Source organism: Chlamydomonas reinhardtii, chromosome 2 (assembly GCF_000002595.2).
Source record: "Chlamydomonas reinhardtii strain CC-503 cw92 mt+ chromosome 2, whole genome shotgun sequence".
NCBI lineage: Eukaryota > Viridiplantae > Chlorophyta > Chlorophyceae > Chlamydomonadales > Chlamydomonadaceae > Chlamydomonas > Chlamydomonas reinhardtii.
Window position 1 is genome coordinate 446,150 of NC_057005.1, and position 24,088 is coordinate 470,237.

Genomic DNA, 24,088 nt, shown 5'->3' on the forward strand with positions numbered 1-24,088 from the left:
AAGCCCCTTGCTCCAACGGTCGGTCCATCGGACTTGAACACACACAAAGAGTCCGCGGGCTAGGCCCCAAAAGTCAAGATATCTAGAAACACTGCAGTATGGTATAAGCTTACGGGCTTCAAGGGTTGCTGGCGCGCGGGGGGATAGTTTGTAGCCCCGCTATCCTGAAGTTTTAAGTGTTGCACGGCGACAGTTTCACCCGACAGCTTGCATTCAAGTGATGCACAGTTATGTCAAGGAGCTGGTACCGGGTATATACAAATGCTATGCGGGGAGTGGGGCGCCCGTATGCGGGGAGTGGTGAGCCCGCCGTGGGTGCCCGCCCATGGGTGCCCCCATCACGCCCACGGGTGCCCCCTGCCCAAGGAGCATGGCAGAGGGCGGGGACCATGAACGGGCGAGATAAGCGGTCACATTACGGTGTGAGGGTGTTAGTGATGAAAAATGGACGAGCTGGCGACGTGGTAACTGGATGGCGAGCTCTTGACGATGGAAGCAAGCGGTGGCTGGGAGCGTTTGGCGATGCACCAGGGGAGCCATACCCCTGGTCGTTAAGCTTTGGCGCCAGGCATGGCGAAAGCAACCACGATAGCACCAGCACAGCGGAAGATGATAAGCAGGGGATGATAAGGACAACGCCGCGTGCGCGTAACGCGTGCGCCAGTTGCTGTACACAGCAGCCCTGAGCTAGGAACAGCGGTCGCTTACGGATTCATGGATTCGCTGGCACCAGCGGTTGTATCGGGCCCCACTTCAATGCGCACTCTGGCATTGGCCAGGCCCCCAACAAGGCCGCTGGGGCCGTGCATAGGGGTGCCAAGGGGCCCTGCCTACACTCCTTACTGTTGCCTAATACCATTCCGTTGCCGGTATGGGCAAGTCACCTTGACATGATGCCAGGGGTGCGTGATGCTGCAGGGGGTCTAACGGGAGTCTGGAGACCAGCCGTAAAGACATGTGTGATTGCATCCACGCGGAATGCAGCCCACGTTGCACTGGATGGGACGGGAAGCCTATATCCTTGGGGCTTCCAGCTGATGCTATGGACATTACGGTGCGGCGAGGACAAGCATTACAGCGTAGGGGAAGGTTCGCCCATGCATGCGGCGTGCAGCGTGCCGGATGGGGCAGGACTGCAACTCCCTGAAGCCTGAACTCTGGTGGTATGAAGATCCATTGCTCCATTGAAGGCCCACTAATTGGGTCGTCATTACTTGTTATTGAAGCGTCGCGCTCGCGGTAGTGCTGCAGTTTAGGTCGAGCTGATCACGCGGGGCATTTCACAGACGTGCATCTACATTTACATCTACTTGAGTATAGCTTGCATCAATCAGATCTAAGCCCGGTGCTGAAAATGTCTCAAACCATGAACAAGAGCGTCGGTGCTTCCCGCAGCGCAGTCCTTCGCCGCAACGCGTTCAAGCCCATTGCTGTGGGCATGTCGCGTGCTCCTGCAGTGGTCTCCAACGCGCAGCCCGCGTCGGCAGGCATCGTGGAGCCGCTCATGGTCCGCGCTGCTCGTGGCGAGAAGGTTGAGCGCGCGCCTTGCTGGATGATGCGCCAGGCTGGCCGGTAAGACAATGAACGCAGGGATCAATGGCTCATTGAACACAGTATGGCCTGACCTGCATGGCCCTTACTTGTCGCCGTCCGGCTCCACAGCTACCAGAAGTCATACCGCGAGCTCGCGAAGAAGCACCCTTCCTTCCGCGAGCGCTCGGAGACCACGGAGCTGATCGTGGAGATCAGTCTGCAGCCCTGGAACTCCTTCAAGCCCGATGGAGTCATCCTGTTCAGCGACATCCTCACGCCGCTGCCGGGCATCGGCGTGAACTTCGATATCGATGACAACAAGGGACCCATAATCGATACGCCAATCCGCACTCTGGAGCAGGTCAAGCAGCTGCACGCCATGGACTTCAGCAAGGTCGACTTCGTGGGCCGGTACGTGTACGGGTGTGGCCAACCAACCGCAGAGCCACGTGCAGGAGCCTGCGTGCGGCTGGAGGCCTTCATATGGCAAGCAGCACCATGCCCGCAGCAGAATTTACGCCACCATGTGAACCTGTCAGCACGAGACCGGCCGTTTGGAACGCAAATGCAGAGCGTTTGGTGCTCCGGCAACCGGCAAAACCAACTCAGTGCGCTGCGCCTAGCTCCACGCACCCCATCTGCTTGCCCTCGCCACCTCACCTGCCGCCTGCCCCTGCCAATTTACCTAACCTGCGTATTGCCACGTCTGTCTGCCTGCCTGCCTGCCTGCTGCCCTCCTATACCGCAGCGCTCTGACTCAGCTGCGCTCCGAGGTGAACAACCAGGCGGCGGTGCTGGGCTTCGTGGGCTCGCCCTGGACGCTGGCCACCTACCTGATTGAGGGCGGCTCCACCAGCCTGTATAAGACCATCAAGACCATGTGCTTCTCCGCGCCCGAGGTGGGAAAGGTGGCAGCGTGCACGCACAGACAGACATGGCTGCTGATACACTTGCGCAAGTGAAGTAGCCTGCAGCTATCCGTGTGCAAGCCGTTGCATTGCTACCCTACCTCTCATCGCATGCCGCTCAATCTGATGCATGGTGCCGGGCCCCGCCTGCTGCAGGTGCTGGATGCACTGCTGAGCAAGCTGGCCGACGCCATGGCCGAGTACATCAAGTACCAGATCCGCGCCGGCGCGCAGTGCGTACAGATCTTCGATTCCTGGGGTGGGCAGCTGCCGCCGCGCGAGTGGGAGAAGTGAGTTCGGAGGTGAAAACGGACGGCAAGCGTGGCCTTATGGGGTCATGTCAGCTGCAGCGTGACTGCGTGCACGGAAAAGTGGCCGCGCGAGGAAGGGGTAGTGGCACTGCAAAGCAAGCACACAAGACTGCTGTCGACGCCTCGGCAACATGCCTCGCCTCCGCACACGCTCACCCCGCACATGCAGGTGGTCGGGCCCCTACCTGAAGCGCATCATCGCCAGCGTGAAGGCCGAGTACCCCACCGTGCCGCTCACGCTGTACGCGAACGGCAGTGGTGGCCTGCTGGAGCGCCTGGCCACCACCGGCGCCGACGTGATCGGCGTGGATTGGACCACCGACATGGCGGACGCGCGCCGCCGGATACCGAGCACCCAGTCGGTGCAGGGCAACGTGGACCCCGCCATCCTGTTCGCCTCGCACGTGAGTGCCGGGTGCTGGTGGGCGTGCCCTGCGTGCGGGCGGGTGGGCGCGGCGCGCGGTGTAAGAGCACAGGGCATCCTTACTGGGCGTAATGGATAATGGGGAAACCTCATGTGAAGACACGAAGCTGCGACGAAGCCGCGGATGGGACAACGCGCCCCATGGACTGGACTGCGATGCTTTGGGGTCAGCCGGAACTGCTGTGGGGTTAGCCTGAAGTACCGGTAACCCGCAATTGACCGCATCGCCCCGCCGCCTAGCAGCTCCAGCACAATGCCTGACTTGTAGCCTCAAATCCCCTCCGTAACGCTTCAGGACGCCATCGAGGACGCCGTGCGCGACTGCCTGCGCAAGGGGGGCGGCCAGCGCCACATCCTCAACCTGGGCCACGGCGTGCTGGTGGGCACCCCCGAGGAGGGCGTGGCGCACATGTTCGACCTCTCGAAGCGCCTCACGTACGCCGACGTCGCGCAGCACTGAGCGGACGGCTCAGCAGCACCGCCGGCAGGCATGTGCCCAGCTGAGAGCTAAGCATGGGTCACATGAATGCGCTGCGACAGCTGCCCGCGTTTGGAGTGCTCTTGAGCAAGACACCCCGGACATATGCTGTGGCGCTTTGCAGCTGGCGCAGCACTGCTGCGGGGGCGGAGGGTTGCGACAGAAAGAGAGACCGCGACTTTTAAGGCTGCAGGGCAGCAGCTGAAGGCTATTAGGTTGGGGCTTGACAGGCGATGGGTATCAACGTGAACACAGGGTAGATACAGCTGGGCCTCGAGCTCACAAACCCACGCGCAGGGTTCTGTGACGTGTTGTTGGGTGGACTACGCAAGAGCGGCGCTTCAACTGGACTCTGTTCTTGAAGCGGTGACCTTTGTCGTTTGGTTGGTTTGGATGGTTATGCCAGACGGAGCATGCGAGCTATTTCTTTCTGCCGTGATGGTCATGCTTAGGTGTTTGACTGCTTAGCGCGTCAGTCGAAGGAAACCGGAAACGTATCCGGTGTATGCGGTGTAACAGTCAGTGTAAGTGCTCGATCCCACTCACGTCCATTCCTTGTCGGCGCACCCGTGCAGCGTAATTGCCAAGAGGCAAACGTCAAAACTGTTCGGACTCATTGGAAGGGCGCTCAGGCCCTGCACAGATTCCCCATCACAGTGTATGCTTCCCTCACGTACGCTCTCACCCCTTGTCCCCATCGCTCAATTCGCACGCATCACTCACACCTTGCATGGCCCTCCTCCCATAGAAGAGCCGCCAACCCCTCGTAGCCATCATTCACAAATGCTTCAAATCAAACCGCCGCCGCCTACTCGTTGCCACTCCTTCCCGCCATCAAAAATGACTCCTCTGCACCAGGTCCCCCGAATCAGGGCCCGCGGCAACAGCCGCTTAGTGGTCCTCCTTGCGCTCGTACCAGTCATCCAGGGTCTTGACGGTGATGCGGCGCAGCAGCTCGCGCGGGAAGATGCGCAGCAGCGACCAGGCCAGGTCCAGCGAGTTGAAGATGGTGCGGTTCTCGTAGGGGCCCTGGATGCAAACGCGGGCAGGGGGAAGCGTGTTAAGGAACGCGTCAGAGACGACACCTCCGCAGCCCCGTTCCACTGCCGCTCCAGTCCCCTTGGCCCAAGCGCCTATTGCGCCTCCTGACCTGCACCCAACCGCCCCTTGCGCCCTCTCCACCCCTCTTCCTCACCTGCGCCACGAACTTCTTCTCGAACTTCTCCAGGAACTCCAGGTACAGCAGGTCCTCGCTGCTCAGCGCCTCCTCACCCACCACGGCCTTCATGGCCGCCACGTCCTTGCCGATGGCGTAGTTGGCGTACAGCTGGTTGGACACCTCCGAGTGGTCCCTGCAGGCGGGGCGGATGGGCGCAGACAGAGGGCAGCGGCATCAGCATTGCTATCAACGGCGTTGAGCGTTTCACATCTGCAACATGCAGTGAGATGGCAAGGCCTGACCCCTGGCATCCACGAAACCTGCGCGGCACGCACTTGCGGGTCATGCCCTCGCCGATGGCGGACTTCATGAGACGCGACAGCGACGGCAGCACGTTGATGGGCGGGTAGATCTGGCGGTTGTGCAGCTGGCGGTCAATGTAGATCTGGCCCTCCGTGATGTAGCCCGTCAGGTCGGGAATGGGGTGGGTGATGTCGTCGTTGGGCATGGTAAGAATGGGCAGCTGCGTGATGGAGCCCTTGCGGCCCTCGATACGGCCGGCGCGCTCGTAGATGGTGGCCAAGTCAGTGTACATGTAACCTGTTGAACGCGAAGGAGTTGATACAAAGTCAGCGGAAGCATCTTCCGTTCAAGGCCCCTCTGCGCCGCCCGAGTCTCCGTCGTCACGGGTGACGCGCACACCCTAGAGCGCACGGCACCTACACCCCGCGCGCCACCGCGTGCGCAGCGCCCAGCATCCCAGCTCGTGCTCACCGGGGTAGCCGCGGCGACCGGGCACCTCCTCACGCGCGGCCGACACCTCACGCAGCGCATCGGCATAAGAGGACATGTCGGTCAGGATGACCAGCACGTGGTAGCCGCACTCGTAGGCCAGGTACTCGGCGGTGGTCAGCGCGATACGCGGCGTGATGATGCGCTCAATGGTGGGGTCATTGGCCAGGTTCAGGAACAGCACCGTGCGCTCCAGCGAGCCGTTCTCCTCGAAGTCCTACGGTGGTTAGAAACAGCGGCGTGGGGTCCGGCACACGATAAGCACGATATGGCTGCGGGGCCCTGACAATTGGCTTAGTCGGGCGGCTGGTGCATGTTACCAGTTGGAACTACATCACCCCAGCCCGCTGCATGTCCTTGTGGCCGCCTCTCAATCCGAACATCCCGACTTTCTCTCCCCGCGCACAGCTTGCATGGACTGCTTTTCATGCCTGCAGCTCTGCCTCGACACCCACAAACCACTTTATTGCCGCCTGCGGGGCACACCGACTTGCCTAATCCGGCCCGATCAGCCAGCCCAGAACGCTCACTCCCGCTTGCCCACTGCCCTGCTACCGCGCACCTGCTTGAAGAAGTGCGCAGTCTCCATGTTGACACCCATGGCCGCGAACACGATGGCGAACGAGTCGCCGCCGTCCTCATCACCATGGCCGCCGGCGTGGCCGTGCTTCTTCTGGCCCGCGGGCAGCTTCACCAGACCGGCCTGACGGCAAATCTGGGCGGCAATGTCGTTGTGGGGGAGACCTGCGTGCCAAGCCAGCCAAATCTCGGTTACCACCACATGCACCCACATGCTCGTAGTGCTACGGCAAGGCTTCTTGGTCAAGCAAGTCCATGCTCCATGGCAAGCCCATGCGCCATGGTCTCAGTTGACCTGAGACTGGAAACGACCCTACAGCCAGCCACTGCGCAGGCACCCACCGGCCGCCGAGAACAGGGGAATCTTCTGGCCACGCGCGATGGAGTTCATCACGTCAATGGTGGAGATACCCGTCTGGATCATCTCCTCGGGGTAGGTGCGCTCAGCGGGGTTGATGGAGGCACCGGTGATGTCCAGGAACTGCTCAGCCAGAATCGGGGGGCTGCATTCGGATGGCAGGGAGAGCAGCGGCGTTGTTAGGCACACACCGTGCCAAACACAACCCCCAGCCACGCCGCCGTGCGGCGCCGGCCTTCCCTCCTCCCCCACGTAACCCCGCTATGCCACTCACCCGCCGTCAATGGGCTTGCCCGAGCCGTTGAACACGCGGCCGAGCATATCACGCGAGACAGGCGTGGTCAGCACCTGCGAAAGCAACCACACGCCACGGTTTGCATTCGCCCACTGCTGCTCGACTCTATAGTAGTCGTCTCCAGTGTCCGCATGCCCACCTCGCCGGTGAACTCCAGGCTCGTCTTGCGGTTGTCAATGCCCGAGGTGCCCTCGAACACCTGCACCACCGCGCGAGTGCCGTCGACCTCCAGCACCTGACCGCGGCGAAGGCTGCCATCGCCCAGCCTGATCTCCACAATCTCAGCGTACTTGGGCTTCTGCGCTTGGGTGGGTTGGTGGTCAAGGGGAAAATTCTTCATCGGGATCCACCACCTACGCCCTTGCGACGCACCTTGACGCATTCCACCACCACCAGGGGACCGCTCACACCAGCCACAGTGCGGTACTCTGCAGCCATAACAAGTCAGGCGTCATGCTGGGTCTTTTTCGGCCTGCTGCATCCGCTGGAGACGCACCAAGGTGCGGCTCGCAAATGTAGTCGCGCTTGGCAGCGTCCACATGAGCCTTGAAGGCAAGCTCGCTGGAGAGCGCGTCAACGGCCATTTTGGCCTGGTTTGTGGAAGAATACTACTGAATCAAGTCGTGATGGTGTTCACAGACCAAAGAGCGGCTCCTTAGGGCCTGGTGTTTGCACCCTAACCTCCTAGCAAAGCATAACACACCGGCAACGTGGCTTCAGGTCTGGAAGAGAATTCGGAACATTGGCCGTGCATGAACCTTGCAGGTCAATGTTCGCCCAACCCCGCCCTCATGGCCCCAGCCGAACCGGTCCATGATTAACACTAGTATATATTAGTCACATCACTACCTTCAACTCGGCACCCGGGCCTAGCCAGTTGGCGCACTGCCCCGTGCCACCGCACCCTTGCACCCGCCCTAACCGGTCGCCCTGCGCTGCCGTCCCTCCTTGGAGGCTCGAATGCTTCCGAGCTCGTGAACTGACTGCCCGTGTGCTGCCGACACAACCACAAGCACTCCTTTGTAACTCAATTCAAGCAACCTGTGCATTCAGTAGCGTAAGCCTCCAACCACCATTCCCGGCGCGGTCGGGCATGTCCCGCAAGACGTTGCGCGCCGCCGTATCGCCGTGATATTAAATGAACTTGACACCGAGTTCCTCTGGCGTTGCTCCCTTGAACGTCCTGAGGGCAGGGAGATTAAGGGTATTGATGAGCTGCGCTACACAGCATGCAGCCTTGTGCGGGTGTGACGTAAGTTGGTGGTGTTATGAGCGGGCAATCCTGCCATGCATTAGGTGCAGGGCGCGCGCCTCACCTGACTTTGCCCTGCGCCTCTAGCAGCTTTAGCGCTCGCGTCAGTATCTCTGGGTGCACACCGTAGAGGTCTGCGGAACAAATGAAAAGCAAGTGGGGACACACAAATCCACCTCAGCCAGCCAATGCCGTCTGGGTTCCATTTTTCAGAGAAGCTGCCAGGTTTGTCGATGTACTGCCCCTATTTATGACCTCACTGCACGGCAGCGGACAGCCTTGCAGTTGAGCTGGCGCCGCTTACCCATCCACACCCATGCTGCAGTCAGCCCCTCTGGCACTAGCAGCGGCGAGCACATCTGCGCTGTGGGACCAGCCTCAGCAAACCAGGGACGCACCTGTGCCGCGCACATCGTCTCCGCTGCTCAGCTCGTCCACCGTCATGACCGAGTCAGACAGGCCGAAGGTGCGGACGAACTCCGTCACAGCCCCCGCCCACTCATCCACCTGCGCAACCGCGCAAAAAAGGAACATGTGAGCACTCGCCATTAATGCGGTGCATGCTGTGGCGCATGCCAGCGGTCCAAAGCAGTGCGGTGTGTGCTGGCGCAAGCAAGGGTAGCACGTACCCGTCTCCAGTACACCAGGCACCTCGTTTTGCCCTTGTCCATCCATTCCGCACGCCCTGTGCCATGGAGGTTGGGCAAGTCAGTGCGGGTGCACGCGCGCATGGCTAGCCCGCCGGCCACAACGCCGCAGCAGGAGCTCCTTCGGCCTCGTGGGCTGGGGGGGGGGCGTGACATGCACTTCCAGAGCTGGCAGAAGTTGCTCACCTTGCGTCGCAAGCTCGTCTAGTATCGCCACGCGTGCCTCCTGGTTCAACTTGCCTGCGCGCCCAGTTGCAAGACAGGTGAGCATCTGCCGCAGCCGAAAGCGCTGAACTGACCCAGCTGTGCACTTACGGTTGATGACCTTATTGACGAACAGGGGCGAGTCGCCTTGCACGTCAAGCACAAACGTCTGCAAACGGCAAAACGCAGCATTGGTGGGGCGGCAACGGTCAGCACGGTCCGGCTCGCACCCCCACCCCTCCAACTCGGCTCCTACCGCCCCCCACCCCACTGACACGCGACCTGACGCCCGCACCTTTGTGTGCTGGCAGTATTGCAATACTAACGAGCACCACAGCGCAACTTGTTTGTCCCTGGTCTCCTTCACCGGCTGCAGCCTGTGGCATTTCCATGTTTATTGCACACTGGCTTACATAGGAAGGCTGACACTCAATGCGATGCTTTATCGGCACTTACGTGAAGTAAGGCGGGTAATTATGAAAGTAGGGAAAGGCGAAGCTGCCCATTTAACACACTTTCGCTATCTTTGCTTGTCACTGCGCGGTGCTCATGTTATCACAATGTAGGACACTCACCGGTACTGGTAAGTGCACACATAGTCCAGTTGTTGATGCTCATGGAGCATCCATGCACAAGTGCGCGCACCCTCGCCGCCCCCGACCCCACCCACCAGTACCCACCCCACCCACCCAGTTCCCTGCCCCTCTTTGCCCTCTCCCCAATACCTCAGCAGTTACAGGCAGTTGCACACTGCACTGTATGCGATAGAGAGGTTGCATTACTGCACAGCTGTGGAAGGAAGGCGCACCCTTGTGCCGGTGCCAAAAGCATGCACTGCCGTCGCAAATTGTTTGCTCTGTGCTGGGGTCTGGGAATCAGCTGCATCCTACGGGAACTCACCAACCTGCCTTGACCCTGTTCCATTGCACGCCCAGGCTGGGATGCGATGGACGCGAAGGACCATGCGAATGGGCAGGGACAGGCATGGCAAGCAACAGCTACCGGGCGCGGTGGTGGTGCCCCAAGACCCCGACGGCGGCCGAGGTGGAGTTGCTCAGGCCCATGGCGGGGCAGAACCCCGCCATGGTGGCGGCGTTGTGGCGTTGTGCAATGGCGGCGGTCACAGCACGTTGTCACAGCACGACAGCAGGCAACACGTGCGCCAAGTCAAGAATGAGACGTGTGCATGCAAGCCAGCTGTTCGCTGCGGTGCCACGTTCAGCATGGCGCGCGCGAGCCAGCACGAAGAAGACTGGATCTAATCCTACCCAGACGCCCCTGTTATTCGCGCCTCTGCGCCTGCTTGCATCCCCCAAGCCCTGGAAGCGCTCACCCATGGTGTTCAAAGTAAGCCTGACCGGCTCCATGAATACTCTGGTGAGCCCTAGCTCTGGTCCCTGTCGCTGTCTTAGGTTGCTGATCGCGTGCAGAGTGGGCGCTTGATCCCTACCCACAGGCAACTGCAGCAGCTGGCCTTAGCTGGCGCGGCAGGCGCTGGGGTGGCTGCGGCTGCAGCTAGCTGCGTCGGAGCTTGCAGCGTTGAGGGCACGTGAGGGCGCAGCCGGCGGACACGCAGCAGCGCCTGGCGGACGCGTATTGGGCTCTCTCAGAGGAGCGAACCATCCGCATTCGGGCCGAGGTGCGGTCGACGGAGCTGGAGGAGCAGCGGCGGCGCTATGAGCAGGAAGCGCGTGATGAGCGTGAGCGGGCGGTGGAGGCGCGTGTGGCTGAGGCTGTGATGAAGAGGCAGCTGGCGGAGATGGAGAAGAAGATGAAGGTAGGGCTGAGCAGGGGCACTGAGAAGCCGGTGTATGGAGGCGCAGTAGCGCTGCGGCGCTTTGGGAGGGCATGAATACAATGATGTACTGGTGATGAGCGTTGCTGTAGCCATCCGGTGAGCTCGACAAACCGACCTACGCATTCAACGCATCAACGCAGGGACCGCTGGTGCGGCACTAAAGAATAGTATAATGTAGGTTCTAGGACAGCTCCGACTAACCTCCAACTAATTCGTGTACGGCACCCCAACCCCCCTCAGCCGTACGGGAGTCCGTGTGAGAGTCAGCAGCTGCACGAGGGGGAGCGGGTAGTTGTATGGCGGCCCGGATCAGAAGCTACCTAGCTGCAGTGACGCACAGGGGTCGTTGTATGGCGCTGGCTGCTGGTCGGCAGGCACGCAAGTGGGAGTGTGTAGTTGAATGCGCGTGCGTGTGGGAAGTTGCGACAGAGTACGGCGGAGCTCGGCGGAGGCTGGCGATTGGTGCGCTGCGCGAGTGGGAGTGCATAGCCGTGCGCGCGCCGTTCGGGAAGCTGCGTGTGAGCTGCGTGTAAACTCAGAGAGATGCATGGGGCTGACCCTGTTTCTATGACCTGCCTCTGAGCGCACACGCTTTCACACGTTTGACACTGGGACCTCCACGGGGTGGCGCCAGCCGCCCAGCATGTGAATGCAGATGAGTGCGACCGATGCGCGAGGGGAACATGTCAGGTTGCAAGGTGCACTTCACGCACCGCAGCGGAGCGTTTGACGCCCCCCTGCCCTGTCGAGTTGCATCTGGGCTCACGGTTGACACTTGGACCCCGCGCGGGAAGAAGCGTGCCGACCAGCCAGCGCCAACGACCCGTGTGCGTCACTACAGTTAGGTAGCTTCCGAGCCGGGCCGCCGTACAACTACCCGCTCCCACTCGTGCAGCTTCTGACTCTCACACGAACTCCCGTACGGAGTTGGGGCGTTGTACGTACACGAGTTAGTTGGAGTTTAGTCGGAGCTGTCCTAGAACCTACATCATACTACTTTTTGGCACTCCACATTGGTGGCTCAGTTTCAGTGATGATTGCAACGTAGCGTTGCTCGGGATTTAGGGAGCTGTTCGGTTCGTCCGTAGACGGTACCAGCCGTGGCCCGCGGTGACGCTCCTGTGGCTCGGTGGTGACCTTGCTGCGGTGCAGGCGCTGCACGGGGACTCCACGCCGGCACGCCGTCCGGCCATGTGAGGAGCTGTCAGGCCGGCGGTCTCACCGACATTGCTAGCCCTCTTACACCGTTCCGGTTGTCGCCTGTCCTAGGGGTAGACCAAACACATGGTTGCTTCGTGTGGGTCCGCGGCGATTGGAGGAGAGCCTCGGATGCCCTGGCCTCGTATGCCCCCGGTCGGCTGGACAGTGGCAGTCCGCTGGCGAGGGTGGGCTGTGACAATTGCGACAACCCGGTAGACCGTAGTGCTTGGCTTGCGGGTACGTGGCATACTATCATTGCGGCCATGGCTACCTGGGAGGCTATGGCATGGAGCGTGAGGGTGCGCGAGATGTGCGGCGCGCGTGCAAATGCTTCTACCCCGTCCCGGTGTCCTCTGCAGTCCCCGCCGGCTGTGTTTGTATCACCAAAACGGCAATGCGCCATTGCCCCCTGCCGCGGGCCGGGGGTTGTCGTCGCCCGTCACACCGCCAATGGCGCTGCGGATCATGCCTTGTGGCGGTTGACTCACGGCCTTGCGGTAGTGAAGCCGGCATCCCAGCACCGGCTGCTTATAGGCCGCATACACTGAGACATCACTCGTATAACAGATAGTCTCCGAGGTTCCAACGCTGCCATACAAGCTCGTCGTTATCTCGCGAATCCAGAGACATGGCCACCTTTGCCAACCCGGCAAGCTGCAGTCGGACCGTGGCGACGAAGTCGTCTCGCAAATGCGCGCGAGAGTATCTGAGGGTGCATGCCTCGGCAAGCGGAGCCTTCGGCGGCCACAACTCTGCTGCGGGTTCGGGAGGCAACCCGCGCGCGAACATGAGCGGCGTGTTCCAGATACAAGGCTCACCCGTGCCATGTACAATGCTGGACGTCAGGTAAGGGCTTCGTAACAGGAGCTAGCGTGCGCCGGGACTTCGAAAGTGGGGGATTTGCCGGAAGCCATTCTGCCGCGTCAGCGCGCGCACACGCGTTTGAAAACGATGGCGCTGCTTCCCCACCAGCTTTACCTTGTAGAAGACTGTGCTCTCGCGTGTTTCGGAGAGCACTTGCGGAAGTCGAAGCAGAAGGTTCTAAAAGAGCGACCGTCCGTATCTACCCGGCTACGCGCATATCGGTCGCGCATCCTGCTGGCGCGCTAGCTTTCACTGTCCTAGATGACGCAGCTGCAGAAGGCAGAGCTGCGTTAAGCTGGATGTTGCTCCGACGACTGCCAACACTGGCCGTGACGAACCCTTGTTGTGGCCCTCGCAGGGACGCCTACGAGGCCTGCAGCCTCACGTCAAGCCCCGCCGAGAGGCGCCAATGCTTCGAGGTGTACGGGCTGGACAGCGACAAAGGTGCGTGCACGCGCCCGCTGTCACACCGCGTGCCTTCAGCTTCACCTCAACGTGACGGACACTAAACACAAGCGCACACTATACACCTGAGCCGGCTGTGTCTGGCAAGGACGTGTGCCCCGCCCAAGCCCGGTATACCGGACACATGTGTCTAAAGAATAAGACAAGGACGCTGCACACCAACCAGACACGGCACAATGACTGACCACCCACCGCCCCCCCTGCCAAACCCTCAACAGTGGACCGCTACTACGATCGTGTCGTGTCTATGGAGCGGCTCATTGACCAGGGTGAGCTCCTGTGCGGCTCATGTGTTTGGGGGGGGGGCTCGCGGCCAGCGCGCCATCAGCGAGCAGAGGTTCCTGCAGGGGTGCATGGGATTGCGCTGATGGAGGGTGTACCGCAATGGGTTTTCCCCGGTTCATCCTCTGCGCGACATGCACAGATGTAGCAGTGATAACACCGACCGCCACAGCGGCACACAAGGAGGAGGGAGTATGTACATTGCAGGCTGCTGGCCGTGTCGTGGGCTGCTAGTTGCGCTGACGGGCTGACGGCCTCCTGCTCCTTGACTGCAGGCGACTCGGTGGGGCAGAACATGGTGGCCTCCGGCGGCGCCATGGCCCTGTACATGCTGGTGAGTGCCGCGCCGCTGCGGAGCACGCTACCTAGGGGTCTACTCATCGTACTGGCGCGCCTAGAGAGTGCGGCGCTATGTGAGCAAACACGTCGGTTGTGAAGTAATGCCACACAAGGTCCTCACCTGCCCGCGCGCATGACCTGATGGCACAGGCGTGGTACATCCTGAAGGTTTGAGGAGGGGGGAGGGGCTGCAGCGCTGGCAGAGGCGCCAGCAGCCATGGCGCGATCGGCGGCGGTGTATGCGTGGCGCAGGCGGGGCAGCAGTTACAGCTACATCTGCGGCGGCGGCGGCCATTATAGTAATTGCAGCCGCAGTAGCAGCGGCAGATGCCGCATTGTTGGTGTGCTGGCAGCAGAAGCAGCAGGCAGAGGCCCTCATGCGACTGCAGCGTCTGTGGCGATTGTGTGGCGGGGGATGCCAACACGGCTGGGTGCTTGGCGGATGCCGGGTTGCCAGCCCGCGTTGGACTCACCTCCTGGGAGTGTGCCCGGGGGCAGCACCACGGGGCAGCGCCGTGGTGCGGAGGTGGGTCGTGCATGCGGGGGCAATCTAGCAAGGGACTTCACGTTGCTGTGAAGAATTTTTTTGACGAGTCCGCTGTCGATTAGGTGGGCGGTCAGCAGTGCACTTTTATCTATCGTGTGGCGGCGTGTGCCATGTATTTGATGGCCCGCAATAGGGTGGCCCCAGCACTACTGAGCAATACAATATCACCGGTAAGACACGCGTCCGCATGTGTACATTAGGTTGGCCATGCGTAGTTGCGGCAAGGTCGTATGGGACGAACAATGTCCGCCGCACGATGAAAAAGCTGTTGGGCTCACGACATGGCTTTAACTGGTCCGGCCGCTGGGGGCGTAATTTTGTTGGTTTTGTAGACGCCGCTAGGCGTTGGTTGTTTTGTTGGTTGTTTCTAGGGATTGTTTGATACAACGATGCATTGATGTAGACACCGCTTGCGACTGCAATGCAAATTACGTGTTGGCACGAAGTACTTGGAAACCGAAGTGCGGTCACGCGGTGAGTGCCATGCGGTAGGCGTAGCGGTGTCGCTGAAGGGGAGATGGGACACAAATGTCACGGCGAGGGAAGTTTGCGTGGGGAACCACATACCTTGTCCTGGCAAGATGACCCCAGATTGGGGGATGTGTGTCCCAGGCAGGGCGAGGAAGGGGGGCTCTGTGGTGTGAGTGGAGCTGGACGCACGCTATTGTGCAGCCCACACTCCACTGCGCGCTGACATGATGTAACCTACCCTGCGCGGGGGGCGAGGGTGGGCTGCAACCTACGTCATTCAAGCCTGCGCGCCTCCGTGCCTCCCACCTATCCGCACGCACAGCACCGCGCCGACGTTCGCCACCGCCAGCCTTGCCGCCAGCCAGGCATCCTCACGTCCCGCTGTCAAGCACAAGCACAGCAGGCAACCAGTGGCTGTTTGGGTTGTCTACCACACACCGTGCCATGCTATGCTCGCCAGCAAAGACCGCTCACCAGACACCGGCCGGGCCTCAACATGCGCACTGCCGCCGCTTCTTGGGCAGCACCGTGCTCTACTGCTCAACTCCACGTCGCCTTCCCGAACTTCAGCCGCGACACTCCCAATGCCAACCCGCGGCGCTTCCTCACACTCCGGTTGTGTTTGTCTCGCAATCGCATTCGATTGCCCGCCAAGGTTGCCTCTGGTGCTCATCCGTGGACGCTGGTCATCTTCCTGCAGGTGCGCTGCGGCTCTGCATCGCGAGCGAGTGTGGCGTTGCGGTGTGTTTGTGTGGGCTATCGCCTGGCCGGGCGCCCGGAGCGTGAGGAATGCGCATCAGCAAATTTCCAGCCAGCCAGCAACTTGTCGGTACAGTAACTCCGGCGTTCGACCAGCCATGCACTTCTGCTCTGCCGCTGCAAACTGTCTGCTGTCTGCTTGGGGTATGGGCGTCAGCTGCACACTACGGGACCTCGCCAACCTGCCTAAACCCTGTCCCATCACACAACTCCACGTCGCCTTGCCTGGCCCCTCCACTACGCTCCAACACGCCGCCACGACTGGGCCCAGGGCCGCTGCCGCCGCCGCCAGGCCCTGCGCCGCCGCCGAGTAAAACACCAGGTCACAGTGCAGCCGGCAAGGCACATTCGCATCCAAACAGCCGCCGCACAGACGCCCCTGAGTGTACCCAGCGCCTGCTGCACCCTGGCGGCCTGGCCAGACACCGGAGATGCGCCATGCCACGAACACCCAGCAAGACTTGCCGCAGCCAGGGGTCTGCGGGGCCGGTGCCCGCGTTTGCCAGCACTGGGTGCCCCGCTGCACCCGGTGATACAGCAGCGGTTGCTGTAGATGGCAAGCAAGCTTGTCTGAAAGCCTCCAGGCAATGGCAAATCGCGCCTGCCGAAATACACCAAGGGAACACCTGGATTCGACAGATATTAGCTAGCACCGTAGCTTCGTAGTTATGCCTACTTTACAAGGGACCACAATATCTCATCTACCGGTAATCACTCGTGAACAGACTGGCGCTGTTGGCGCTCCTCAGCCGTGCCGCCTGACGGCACCATTGCACGTGTCAACACCGCATGCCACCGCAGTGCCGGCGACACGACGCCCTCGCACGCGTCCTGCGGCGGCCTGCCCATCACCCATCCCGCGCGCGGCGTGACGCCATCAGTTCACCGAGCACTACGCGCATCCCATTTCACACCACGCCCGCCTAGGCCACCTAAGCCACACCGATGCAACCGCAACCACCCATACGACCCCCATCAACAAAGCCATCACCCGCTCTCGGGGTCCTTGTCGTCATCGTCATCGATGGCGCCGCCCCCGCCACCGCCGCCGCCTCCCACCGCCAGGCCGTCGAAGGGCCGCATCTGCCGCGCCTCCGAGCCCGTGTGCCGCTGCAGTGAGGCGCCCGCGGACGCGCCCAACGCCACCACTGCGCACAGCGCCGTCCACAGCGTCGCGCCCGCCGTCTTCTCCTGCAGGCACCCACACCACGTACACAGCCGCGGCGGCACAAGGGCAGGAAGGAGCGTCAGGCTCGCCCGTAGGGAGCCAGAAACTCACACGCCTCACACGCGCTGTCGCGCTGTGGAACAGCACACAAGTAGCAACGCCCTTGTCCTTTCCCTTGTCCTTGCCCCGCCCCGTCCCACCCGGCGCCCTCCTCAAAGCAACGCGCACGCACCGCGAAGTTAAACGCCACGGCCCCCAGCAGCGCGCCCCAGCGCAGCGCCGCCTTGGCCGTGCCACTGAGGCGGTCGTGTAGCAGCAGCTGGCTCCAGGTGATGCCCACGTGCGCCACACACGACAGCAGCATCAGCTTCACCGCCGGCACCGACAGCTCGTGGTCCACCTGGGCGAGGGGTGGCGGGGGGTAGTGTGGGGGCAGGGCGTGTGTGAGCAAACGCGGCCGCAGCTTCAGTTCCCTAGCCTGGCCTGCCGTCGAACGGGCCCCTTTGACACCCCCAACGAGCTCTGACGCCTCCGCCCGCATACCCACAGCGCCCGGCTTCCCCCGCCCAGCCGCTCCCACTGCCCCCGCGCCACTCAGTCACTCACTATCTCGCGCCCCTCCTGGCCGATGAATCCCGCCACCAGCACCGGCAGCGCCGGCACCGCGTTCACCAGCAGCGCCACCGCGGGCGCGTTCAGGCCCTCCTCCGCCTCAGCCACGGACCGCACCGCGCCCGCCAGTGAGCCAAAGTCTGCAGGACAGCCGGCCACAGGGTGCAGCCGCATCCTTGTGCTCACAGGTGGTTTACTACTCACCGGGTGCCGGAGGCGTAAACGAGCATGCTCCTCCTGTTCGTACTTGCCGTGCGCAACCCTCGCCCCCTCGCCATGCGCGACTTTCTGGCGCTACCTGCTCGCCCCCTCCCCCCGGGCCTGCCCCCACCTCCTCCCGGCAGCCTGCCCCCCAGCGAGGGGTCCTCCTTGAGCAGTCGCCACAGCGTCTCCGCCGCCTTGGTGGCGCTCCAGAGCAGCAGCATCACCAGGCTCAGCCAGCTGAGAGTGCCGTCCAGCACCACCTCCAGCACTGCCCAGGAGCACAGGGAGGGCGGGAGGCGGGGAGTCAGTCGACAACTAGGGCCGACCAAAGTGCTGGCGCCCCCCGTGCCGTACACCAGCCACTCGGCACCAGGTCCCAGGGCTCTAACACTTGATTTGGGGTTCAATGCAAATTCCACCTCCCCCACCACCAGCATAAGTCACGCTCTCCTCCTCGCTCTTTTGCATTGTTGGTTTAGATTGGGCTGGTGTCTACCACCGCCACCCCCGTGCCAGCACACGTCACCGCGGCCCCAGCCCCAGCCACACCCCTCCCCAGTCGCCCAGTTTGCCCGCCCCTGCACGCACCCGTCGCGCCCGCTGCCGCCGCCACGAGCGGCACTATGTGCGGCGCCAGCAGCCGCGAGCGCTTGCCGGTGACCAGGCTAAGCCCGGCGTCGATGAGCAGCGGTACGGACGCGGCCCAGCTCAGAATCATGTACACGGACGAGTGAAGCAGCGAGCTGTACAGCAGCAGCATCTGTGTGGTGGTGGTGGTGGTGCAGAGAGGTGTGTGCGCACGTGAGTGCGTGTATGTGTGTGTATGTGTGTATGTGTGTGTGTGTGTGTGTGTGTGTGTGTGTGTGTGTGTGTGTGTGTGTGTGTGTGTGTGTGTGTGTGTGGTGCTGCCACTGCGTACGTCGGCGGCGACTGTAGGACCAGCAGTGTCAGCCACACAGGCGGCAGCCTTAGCCTTGAAGCCATCCCCCAGGGTCCCCTCCATCGGCCCATTTCCCCCCCCCCCCCACTCCGCCTTCGCCCTCGCCTCCGCACTCGCATCCCTCTTCGACGCCAGTGCACCCGCTCGCACCTGCAGCCCGTACAGCGTGGCTCGCACGCTGATGCCACGCAGGCATCGCAGGGGCGCCTCCAGCACCGCACGCGTGTCAAACACGTCGTAGGTGCTGGACAGCCAGAACGACAACGAGGCCGAGGAGAGGTGCAGGAACGACATCAGGCCCGGCGTCTTCATGGTCGTCAGCGAGCCCTGCGTGCGGAGGTGCGCGCGTGCAGGGATGTAAGGAGGAGTACAACTAACTTGTGGCGCACGGCCTTGCGTGCTGCTGTGGGTCGAAGTGCGCCGCTGCATAGCAGCTGGGCGTGCGCGTGGGAGGCGGTGCCCTGCCGTGCGTGGAGACTGTTGCGAGCGGTGAGGTCAGGCGCGTGTCCCGTGCAGACCGACCCCCCACCTTGATGAGCACGTAGATTGCTCCCTGACACGCGAGGTAGAGCCCCATGTACACGTAGAGCTTTGTGCTCTCGAAAACCTGGCCGAATGCAGCGACATCCGGGTCCAGAGCCTGTGGCTGTTTGCCCCTGCGCCCTCGAGATGACGCCGTAGGCGACGGTCGAGGCACGCTTGCAGATGGCGCGAGAGGAGCATCCACAGGAGCGAAGTGGTCCGCGGGATTCCGCCGCGACTGGGCAAGCGCCTTCTCCAAATAGTCTGCGCCCGCTTTACGCAGCGCCTCACGGCGATGCTGGTCGGGTGCAGCAGCAGAGGGCGCTGCTGGTGCTGCTGGAGAAGCCTCAGGGCCCAGAGCCGAAGCTTGCGCAACCGCTTCAGGCTTATCCCCCTCCTCCATTTCCGATGCGGATGCTGCTAGTCAGTCAAGCTTTGTTACTACTACTGAGGTACATCACAGCGACGTTCTGCTGGTGAGCAAGGTGATCGAATTCCACTATATTGTTATGGACACAGCGCCGCGCCAGAGGTGACATGAAGAAGTTAAACTGAGTTGTTGTAATAAAGGGGTCACTTTTTAGGACTACAACCCCAGCCCGGATCGGACGCAACACCTCGGCACACCCCATGTTCAATTGAAGCCGCCCCGCTAGCAAGGGCCTGCAATGCCACCCGCTGACCAGCACCACCACCGCCCTACATTGAGCCTGGAAACATGTACAACGTAATCATGCCCGCGGCCTGTGTGGGCTTGAGCCCAGTGGCGTTTGCCAGCGCCGTCAGCTTGCGCCGCAGCGGGTCGGACGGCACCAGCAGCAGCGCCGGGTTGCAGCGCGCCGCCTGGCGCGCGCCCGCCGCCTCCACGTCCAGAAACCCACACAGCGCCCGTAGCCGCTCTTCCGCATCACCGTACGGCAGCGCCACGTAGCCCGGCCACGCCAGGACAATGCCCATAGCGGCATCTGCGTCGCAGTCCAGCAGGCCCGACACCGCCGCGGCCGCCGCCAGCACAACACCGCCGGCCCCGCCCGCACCAGGGCCTGCACCCGCGCCGGCAGGCGCCACGGCGCCGCCCACAGCAGCCGCGGCCGCATTCGCGGGTGCTGCTGCGCCAACGCCCTTGGCCGCCGCGGCCTGTGCTGCCGCCATGACCTGCTTCAACTGAGCCGCCAGCTTGTCGCCATCGCTGATGGCGCGGTCGGCGGCCAGGGCCGACTGCACCCGGGCTGCCAGCGCCTCATCCAGCTGGGCGGCCGCCAGCGCCTCGGCCGCGCTGATGCCGCTGCCGCCCTTCTTGCCACCCTGCCGACTGCCCTGCTTGCCACTGCCCTTGGCCGCACCTGGCGCCGCATTCGCCGCTGCTGCCGCTGTCGCCGCTTGCTCATCTCCACTGCCAGCCCCGCTGCTGCCGCTGCCGCCAGGCGTGGAGGCAGCCGTCGTCATGGGCGCCGCGGCAGGCAGACCGGCACCCGCACCACCCGCACTGGCGAACACCAGCTTCTCAAGTTCCTCCTCCGTCAAGCCCGCAAACTCCATGTCCAGTCCATCATCGTCCTCCTCATCCTCATCGTCGCCTCCGTACGCCGCATAAGCCTCGCGCCGCTGCCGCTGTTGCCCCGCCGCCCGGCCACCCTCACGCCGGCCTTGGGCTTCGCCTGAGCTACTACCGCTGCCCCGCCCGCCGCGCTGCAATCCGCCATCACGACCCGACTGCGCACCGGCGCTGCCGCGCTCGCTTCTGTGGGCACTGGCGAGCCCTGCTGTCTGAGTGCTGCCACTGGCGGAGCTGGGTGCGAGCGACTGCCCGTCAGCGGCGGCGGCGGCCGCAGGCGGCGCCTGTGACGCCGCGCCCAACGAGATGCCTGGAACCGGCGGCCCCTGTGAGCTGGCCTTATGCCATCGCCGCGGCTTCTGGGCGGCCTCCCCGGGTGCCGGCGAGAGGCGAGCACGCTTCGCCTGCGGGCGTGGCTGAAGCTGCTCCGGACCCGCCGCTCCGCTGCTGTTTGCTTCCGGCACGGCCGCAAGAAGCACGCCCCGACTTGGCTTATGGCAAGCAGAGGTGGTAGATACAGCTAGAGAACCCCCGAAGCTAGCTGGCAGTGCACAGCGGGACTGGCCCCCGCAGGCGCTCGGTGCTGTGCCGCTGACGGTGTGCCTCAGCCGCAACATTGTCTAGGGGCCGTCGTCCGTGCCCACACGGCGGCGCCCAAGTCGGTGATATACGTAAGATATCTACGATACACTGGGCTAGGCCGTGGCCTTGGGTTTAGCTTTAAATACGGAATAGGCAGCGCACCCAAATTGCAATTCTGACAGCAAGAGTCCACGGCTAGCCGAGCACTGCAACGGAATGTTCTTTATGGAAAATTGAAGTTAGAAATGTAGCTGCCGCCCTGGGGTAGTTGCTGGACTCGAATGGGCCCCGACAGCGATTGGTTTTTGTGGGAAAGGCACAGTAGTCCCAAACTTGCCCACTTAAATAAAAAAGATTTTGGGTTGGTTTAAGGACTCTGGACGCAGCCTGCAGCGCGCCCCACCTGCTTTCCCTTGCCCACCTGCACTGAGGCCGAGCAGCTCGCGCTGATGTTGCTGTCGCGTCCATTGAGTAGCGGCCTGTTGGCCGCACTAAAAACTCATACTTATACCGCGGTCATTCACCTCGCGATGCCCAAACGCACAGCGACCGGCTCTCCTTCCTCCAGCGCCTCCACAGCAGCTATGGGCACCAGCCCCGCGAGGCTTTCAGCCCAGCCGCCCCAAAAGCGGCGAAAGATTACGGTGTCCGCAGTGCCACAGACTGCCACAGCAGCCCCAAAGACCTCCCAACCAGCGCTGCCAGCAGCTGGCAGCAAGCCCGCGGCGGGCGCAGCCGCCAAGGCGGCCGCGCCAAAGCCCGCCGCGTCCAAAGTGGATGAGAACGGCATGTGGATGATTGTGGGGCTGGGCAACCCGGGCTCCAACTACGATGACACGCGCCACAACATTGGATTCAAGGTGCGTACGGCATGTGCCGTTGCCGCTGGGCATGGGCCGCTGGGCATTGGCCCAAGCCTCCACGAGTCCACGTCCTTGGGCTGGCATACATGGGGATGCCGGAGGACCCACACCGCAACGTACCGCAACTGCCACGCGACGCTAGAACCACGGCCCGGCAACCCTATCCAATCACCTTTTCTCCCCCGCAGGTGATTGATGAGCTAGCCGCGGCCGCCGGTATTGACTGCCGCAAGCTGGAGAAGTCGGCGGCAGTGGGCAAGGGCGAGCTGCAGGGCAAGCAGGTATGGAGGCGGGCCGGGGCAGGGCCCTAAGGCAGGGACAGGCAGCACAATTGGACTTGTGGGGCATATGGATTGGAACACAGCGGCTGTGACAGTTTCGCCGGTCAGCGGGTCCTGCGGCGGCACGGCGAGCCATACGCATACTTGCACCCTTCATCCCAAGCCATTGCGGCAAGCCCACGCTTACACCTGCTCTCGCGCTGCAGGTGCTGCTGGTGAAGCCGGTAACGTTCATGAACAACAGCGGCGAGTCAGTGGCGGCGCTGGCTAAGTTCTACCGGGTGCCGCCGGGCCGGGTGCTGGTGGTGGCAGACGACCTGGACCAGCCCACCGCGCAGGTGAGGGGTTGGGCTGCGCCGCGCACGGCGGAGGCGGGGGCGGGGGCCGCCGTGTGCGTGTGCGTGTGCGGATGCGTTTGCTTGTGCATGCGTATATCAACTGCCAAGGCAGCGCATGGCGTTGCACCGGCTTGCAGTGTAGGCACGAGCCGAACTCCCCGCGCCGCAGGAGGGATCCACCGTTGGCATACTTGCGCACCAGACTGGCCCTCTTGTTTGGACGCAGCTGATATGGGGTAGTGGGGTTCTTGTGCTTCCGGGTGCTCGCGCTGAGCGCCCCTTCCCGCAGCCCACCCCACCGCTATCGCAGCTTACCTCCAGTCTGCGAGTCACACCAGTCCCCTCCTTGCCTACCTGCAGGTGCGGCTGCGGCAGCGCGGCGGCCACGGCGGCCATAACGGGCTGCGGTCCATCATCGACCGCATGGGCGGCACACAGGACTTCCCACGGATCAAGGTGTGGACTGCGTGGGAGACGGCAGCTAGGCGGGCAGGGCCAGCGCCAGCGGACGGGGAACGCTGATATACTGGGGTTTGACAAAGGGTTTGGCAGTGTTGCACGCTGCCTGCGCATGGCAGGCCTAGTATGGACTCATCAAGGCGAAGCCAGCCAGGTGCAGCATCATGAGCTTGCACTGTTACATAGAGCCCGAGCACCACGAGATCCAACTGACCAACCGTCGCTTCAACGAATTGCCTACAGATTGGCATTGGGCGGCCGTCGGGGCCTATCCCCATTGCCTCGTACGTGCTCCAGCCCTTCAACAAGGCGGAGAGGCCCGAAATCGACACGGCTGTGCAGGTGCGTTCGTGCGCCCTTGCCCCTTAGTCTGATGCGGCTGAATGCGTGCGGTGTGCTGCTGAACTGGGATGCCGGTGTCGGATATTGGCACCAAGTGTTGGTCCGGCGGTGCCGCTCCCACCCATCCCTCTGACAGGAGAGCATCGTCATGATCAAAAGCGTGCTGGCTCTTGGGCTCGAAAAGGCGGCCTCGGGACAGCGTATCTAGGCTTGATTGCTGGCTTGGAGAAGAGCTTGAGTGGAGCGGGACGTGTGAATACGGTAGTGCGCAGGAGAGGCGCCTTGGCGCAGAAGGAAGAGCCGCCTTGAGGGACAATGACTTGAGTGAGCGTGTGGTGAGCGTAAGGTGATCGTGTTTGTACTTGTGTCGTGTGTAGCAACATTGCGCACTCGTACCAGCTCGGACGCGCGTATTTAAGAACAGTTGTTCCCCGGTCACGGGAAAAGGGGCTGAGCCCCTCCACAGTCCGAGGCCGAACAACCTCATCGCCCGGACATAGCGGGGGTCGGTTTCCACAGGCACATATTTAAAAGCAATTTAAGACAAGAAAAGGTGG

At 62.5% G+C, this 24,088-nt stretch overlaps 8 protein-coding genes across 8 annotated transcripts; 4 read left to right on the top strand and 4 right to left on the bottom strand.

Moving 5' to 3' along the window:
* The first annotated feature begins 1,189 nt into the window (after positions 1–1,189).
* On the top strand, positions 1,190–3,382 carry CHLRE_02g076300v5 (uncharacterized protein). The gene is made up of 6 exons (XM_043059157.1): positions 1,190–1,572; positions 1,663–1,944; positions 2,282–2,432; positions 2,598–2,731; positions 2,922–3,156; positions 3,229–3,382. Exons 1-6 carry the CDS (start codon positions 1,367–1,369, stop codon positions 3,253–3,255), a joined length of 1,035 nt encoding a protein of 344 aa, XP_042926791.1. The 5' UTR covers positions 1,190–1,366; the 3' UTR covers positions 3,256–3,382.
* A 2-nt stretch (positions 3,383–3,384) lies between these two features.
* CHLRE_02g076350v5 (uncharacterized protein) lies at positions 3,385–7,526 on the bottom strand. The gene is made up of 10 exons (XM_043059158.1): positions 7,334–7,526; positions 7,210–7,265; positions 6,977–7,135; positions 6,817–6,890; positions 6,527–6,687; positions 6,168–6,349; positions 5,588–5,822; positions 5,149–5,413; positions 4,850–5,006; positions 3,385–4,683 (listed from the first exon to the last, which is right to left on the bottom strand). Exons 1-10 carry the CDS (start codon positions 7,419–7,421, stop codon positions 4,546–4,548), a joined length of 1,515 nt encoding a protein of 504 aa, XP_042926792.1. The 5' UTR covers positions 7,422–7,526; the 3' UTR covers positions 3,385–4,545.
* A 48-nt stretch (positions 7,527–7,574) lies between these two features.
* Positions 7,575–9,520, bottom strand: CHLRE_02g076400v5 (uncharacterized protein). Its single transcript, XM_001701795.2, has 8 exons — positions 9,397–9,520; positions 9,236–9,317; positions 9,052–9,109; positions 8,923–8,976; positions 8,719–8,774; positions 8,488–8,596; positions 8,154–8,223; positions 7,575–8,020 (listed from the first exon to the last, which is right to left on the bottom strand). The coding sequence occupies exons 1-8, from the start codon at positions 9,444–9,446 to the stop codon at positions 7,972–7,974; spliced, it is 528 nt and encodes a 175-aa protein (XP_001701847.1). The 5' UTR covers positions 9,447–9,520; the 3' UTR covers positions 7,575–7,971.
* A 600-nt stretch (positions 9,521–10,120) lies between these two features.
* CHLRE_02g076433v5 (uncharacterized protein) lies at positions 10,121–11,283 on the top strand. Its single transcript, XM_043059159.1, has 2 exons — positions 10,121–10,317; positions 10,502–11,283. The coding sequence occupies exons 1-2, from the start codon at positions 10,276–10,278 to the stop codon at positions 10,790–10,792; spliced, it is 333 nt and encodes a 110-aa protein (XP_042926793.1). The 5' UTR covers positions 10,121–10,275; the 3' UTR covers positions 10,793–11,283.
* Positions 11,284–12,440: 1,157 nt separating this feature from the next.
* CHLRE_02g076466v5 (uncharacterized protein) lies at positions 12,441–15,190 on the top strand. Its single transcript, XM_001701588.2, has 5 exons — positions 12,441–12,784; positions 13,161–13,246; positions 13,486–13,536; positions 13,825–13,883; positions 14,039–15,190. Exons 1-5 carry the CDS (start codon positions 12,567–12,569, stop codon positions 14,060–14,062), a joined length of 438 nt encoding a protein of 145 aa, XP_001701640.1. The 5' UTR covers positions 12,441–12,566; the 3' UTR covers positions 14,063–15,190.
* A 14-nt stretch (positions 15,191–15,204) lies between these two features.
* CHLRE_02g076500v5 (uncharacterized protein) lies at positions 15,205–19,660 on the bottom strand. The gene is made up of 7 exons (XM_001701796.2): positions 19,119–19,660; positions 18,740–18,916; positions 18,238–18,409; positions 17,777–17,917; positions 17,440–17,585; positions 17,066–17,233; positions 15,205–16,856 (listed from the first exon to the last, which is right to left on the bottom strand). Exons 1-7 carry the CDS (start codon positions 19,512–19,514, stop codon positions 16,653–16,655), a joined length of 1,404 nt encoding a protein of 467 aa, XP_001701848.1. The 5' UTR covers positions 19,515–19,660; the 3' UTR covers positions 15,205–16,652.
* Positions 19,661–19,714: 54 nt separating this feature from the next.
* On the bottom strand, positions 19,715–21,450 carry CHLRE_02g076550v5 (uncharacterized protein). Its single transcript, XM_043059160.1, has one exon. The coding sequence runs from the start codon at positions 21,281–21,283 to the stop codon at positions 19,811–19,813; it is 1,473 nt and encodes a 490-aa protein (XP_042926794.1). The 5' UTR covers positions 21,284–21,450; the 3' UTR covers positions 19,715–19,810.
* A 160-nt stretch (positions 21,451–21,610) lies between these two features.
* On the top strand, positions 21,611–24,078 carry CHLRE_02g076600v5 (uncharacterized protein). Its single transcript, XM_001701589.2, has 6 exons — positions 21,611–22,108; positions 22,300–22,392; positions 22,599–22,730; positions 23,091–23,186; positions 23,433–23,531; positions 23,668–24,078. The coding sequence occupies exons 1-6, from the start codon at positions 21,779–21,781 to the stop codon at positions 23,737–23,739; spliced, it is 822 nt and encodes a 273-aa protein (XP_001701641.2). The 5' UTR covers positions 21,611–21,778; the 3' UTR covers positions 23,740–24,078.
* Positions 24,079–24,088: the final 10 nt, after the last annotated feature.

Bases quoted from the DNA above. Each gene is read 5' to 3' on its own strand.
- CHLRE_02g076550v5 (XM_043059160.1), bottom strand. From the start codon at position 21,283: ATGTTGCGGCTGAGGCACACCGTCAGCGGCACAGCACCGAGCGCCTGC.
- CHLRE_02g076600v5 (XM_001701589.2), top strand. From the start codon at position 21,779: ATGCCCAAACGCACAGCGACCGGCTCTCCTTCCTCCAGCGCCTCCACA. The intron at 22,109-22,299 runs GTGCGTACGGCA...TCTCCCCCGCAG, and splicing joins GCCACAACATTGGATTCAAG to GTGATTGATGAGCTAGCCGC. The intron at 22,393-22,598 runs GTATGGAGGCGG...CTCGCGCTGCAG, and splicing joins GCGAGCTGCAGGGCAAGCAG to GTGCTGCTGGTGAAGCCGGT.
- CHLRE_02g076500v5 (XM_001701796.2), bottom strand. From the start codon at position 19,514: ATGGAGGAGGGGGATAAGCCTGAAGCGGTTGCGCAAGCTTCGGCTCTG. The intron at 17,586-17,776 runs GTGGGGGCAGGC...GCTGTCCTGCAG, and splicing joins GGGCAGGCTGCCGGGAGGAG to ACTTTGGCTCACTGGCGGGC. The intron at 17,234-17,439 runs GTGAGTGACTGA...CCCCTCGCCCAG, and splicing joins GCCAGGAGGGGCGCGAGATA to GTGGACCACGAGCTGTCGGT.
- CHLRE_02g076466v5 (XM_001701588.2), top strand. From the start codon at position 12,567: ATGGCCACCTTTGCCAACCCGGCAAGCTGCAGTCGGACCGTGGCGACG. The intron at 12,785-13,160 runs GTAAGGGCTTCG...TGGCCCTCGCAG, and splicing joins TGTACAATGCTGGACGTCAG to GGACGCCTACGAGGCCTGCA. The intron at 13,537-13,824 runs GTGAGCTCCTGT...CCTTGACTGCAG, and splicing joins GGAGCGGCTCATTGACCAGG to GCGACTCGGTGGGGCAGAAC.
- CHLRE_02g076400v5 (XM_001701795.2), bottom strand. From the start codon at position 9,446: ATGGGCAGCTTCGCCTTTCCCTACTTTCATAATTACCCGCCTTACTTC. The intron at 8,775-8,922 runs GTGAGCAACTTC...TCCATGGCACAG, and splicing joins AGACGAGCTTGCGACGCAAG to GGCGTGCGGAATGGATGGAC. The intron at 8,224-8,487 runs GTGCGTCCCTGG...TTTGTTCCGCAG, and splicing joins AGACGATGTGCGCGGCACAG to ACCTCTACGGTGTGCACCCA.
- CHLRE_02g076300v5 (XM_043059157.1), top strand. From the start codon at position 1,367: ATGAACAAGAGCGTCGGTGCTTCCCGCAGCGCAGTCCTTCGCCGCAAC. The intron at 1,573-1,662 runs GTAAGACAATGA...CCGGCTCCACAG, and splicing joins ATGATGCGCCAGGCTGGCCG to CTACCAGAAGTCATACCGCG. The intron at 2,732-2,921 runs GTGAGTTCGGAG...CCGCACATGCAG, and splicing joins CCGCCGCGCGAGTGGGAGAA to GTGGTCGGGCCCCTACCTGA.
- CHLRE_02g076433v5 (XM_043059159.1), top strand. From the start codon at position 10,276: ATGGTGTTCAAAGTAAGCCTGACCGGCTCCATGAATACTCTG. The intron at 10,318-10,501 runs GTGAGCCCTAGC...GTGAGGGCGCAG, and splicing joins CCGGCTCCATGAATACTCTG to CCGGCGGACACGCAGCAGCG.
- CHLRE_02g076350v5 (XM_043059158.1), bottom strand. From the start codon at position 7,421: ATGGCCGTTGACGCGCTCTCCAGCGAGCTTGCCTTCAAGGCTCATGTG. The intron at 7,266-7,333 runs GTGCGTCTCCAG...TTATGGCTGCAG, and splicing joins CATTTGCGAGCCGCACCTTG to AGTACCGCACTGTGGCTGGT. The intron at 4,684-4,849 runs GTGAGGAAGAGG...GTTTGCATCCAG, and splicing joins AGAAGAAGTTCGTGGCGCAG to GGCCCCTACGAGAACCGCAC.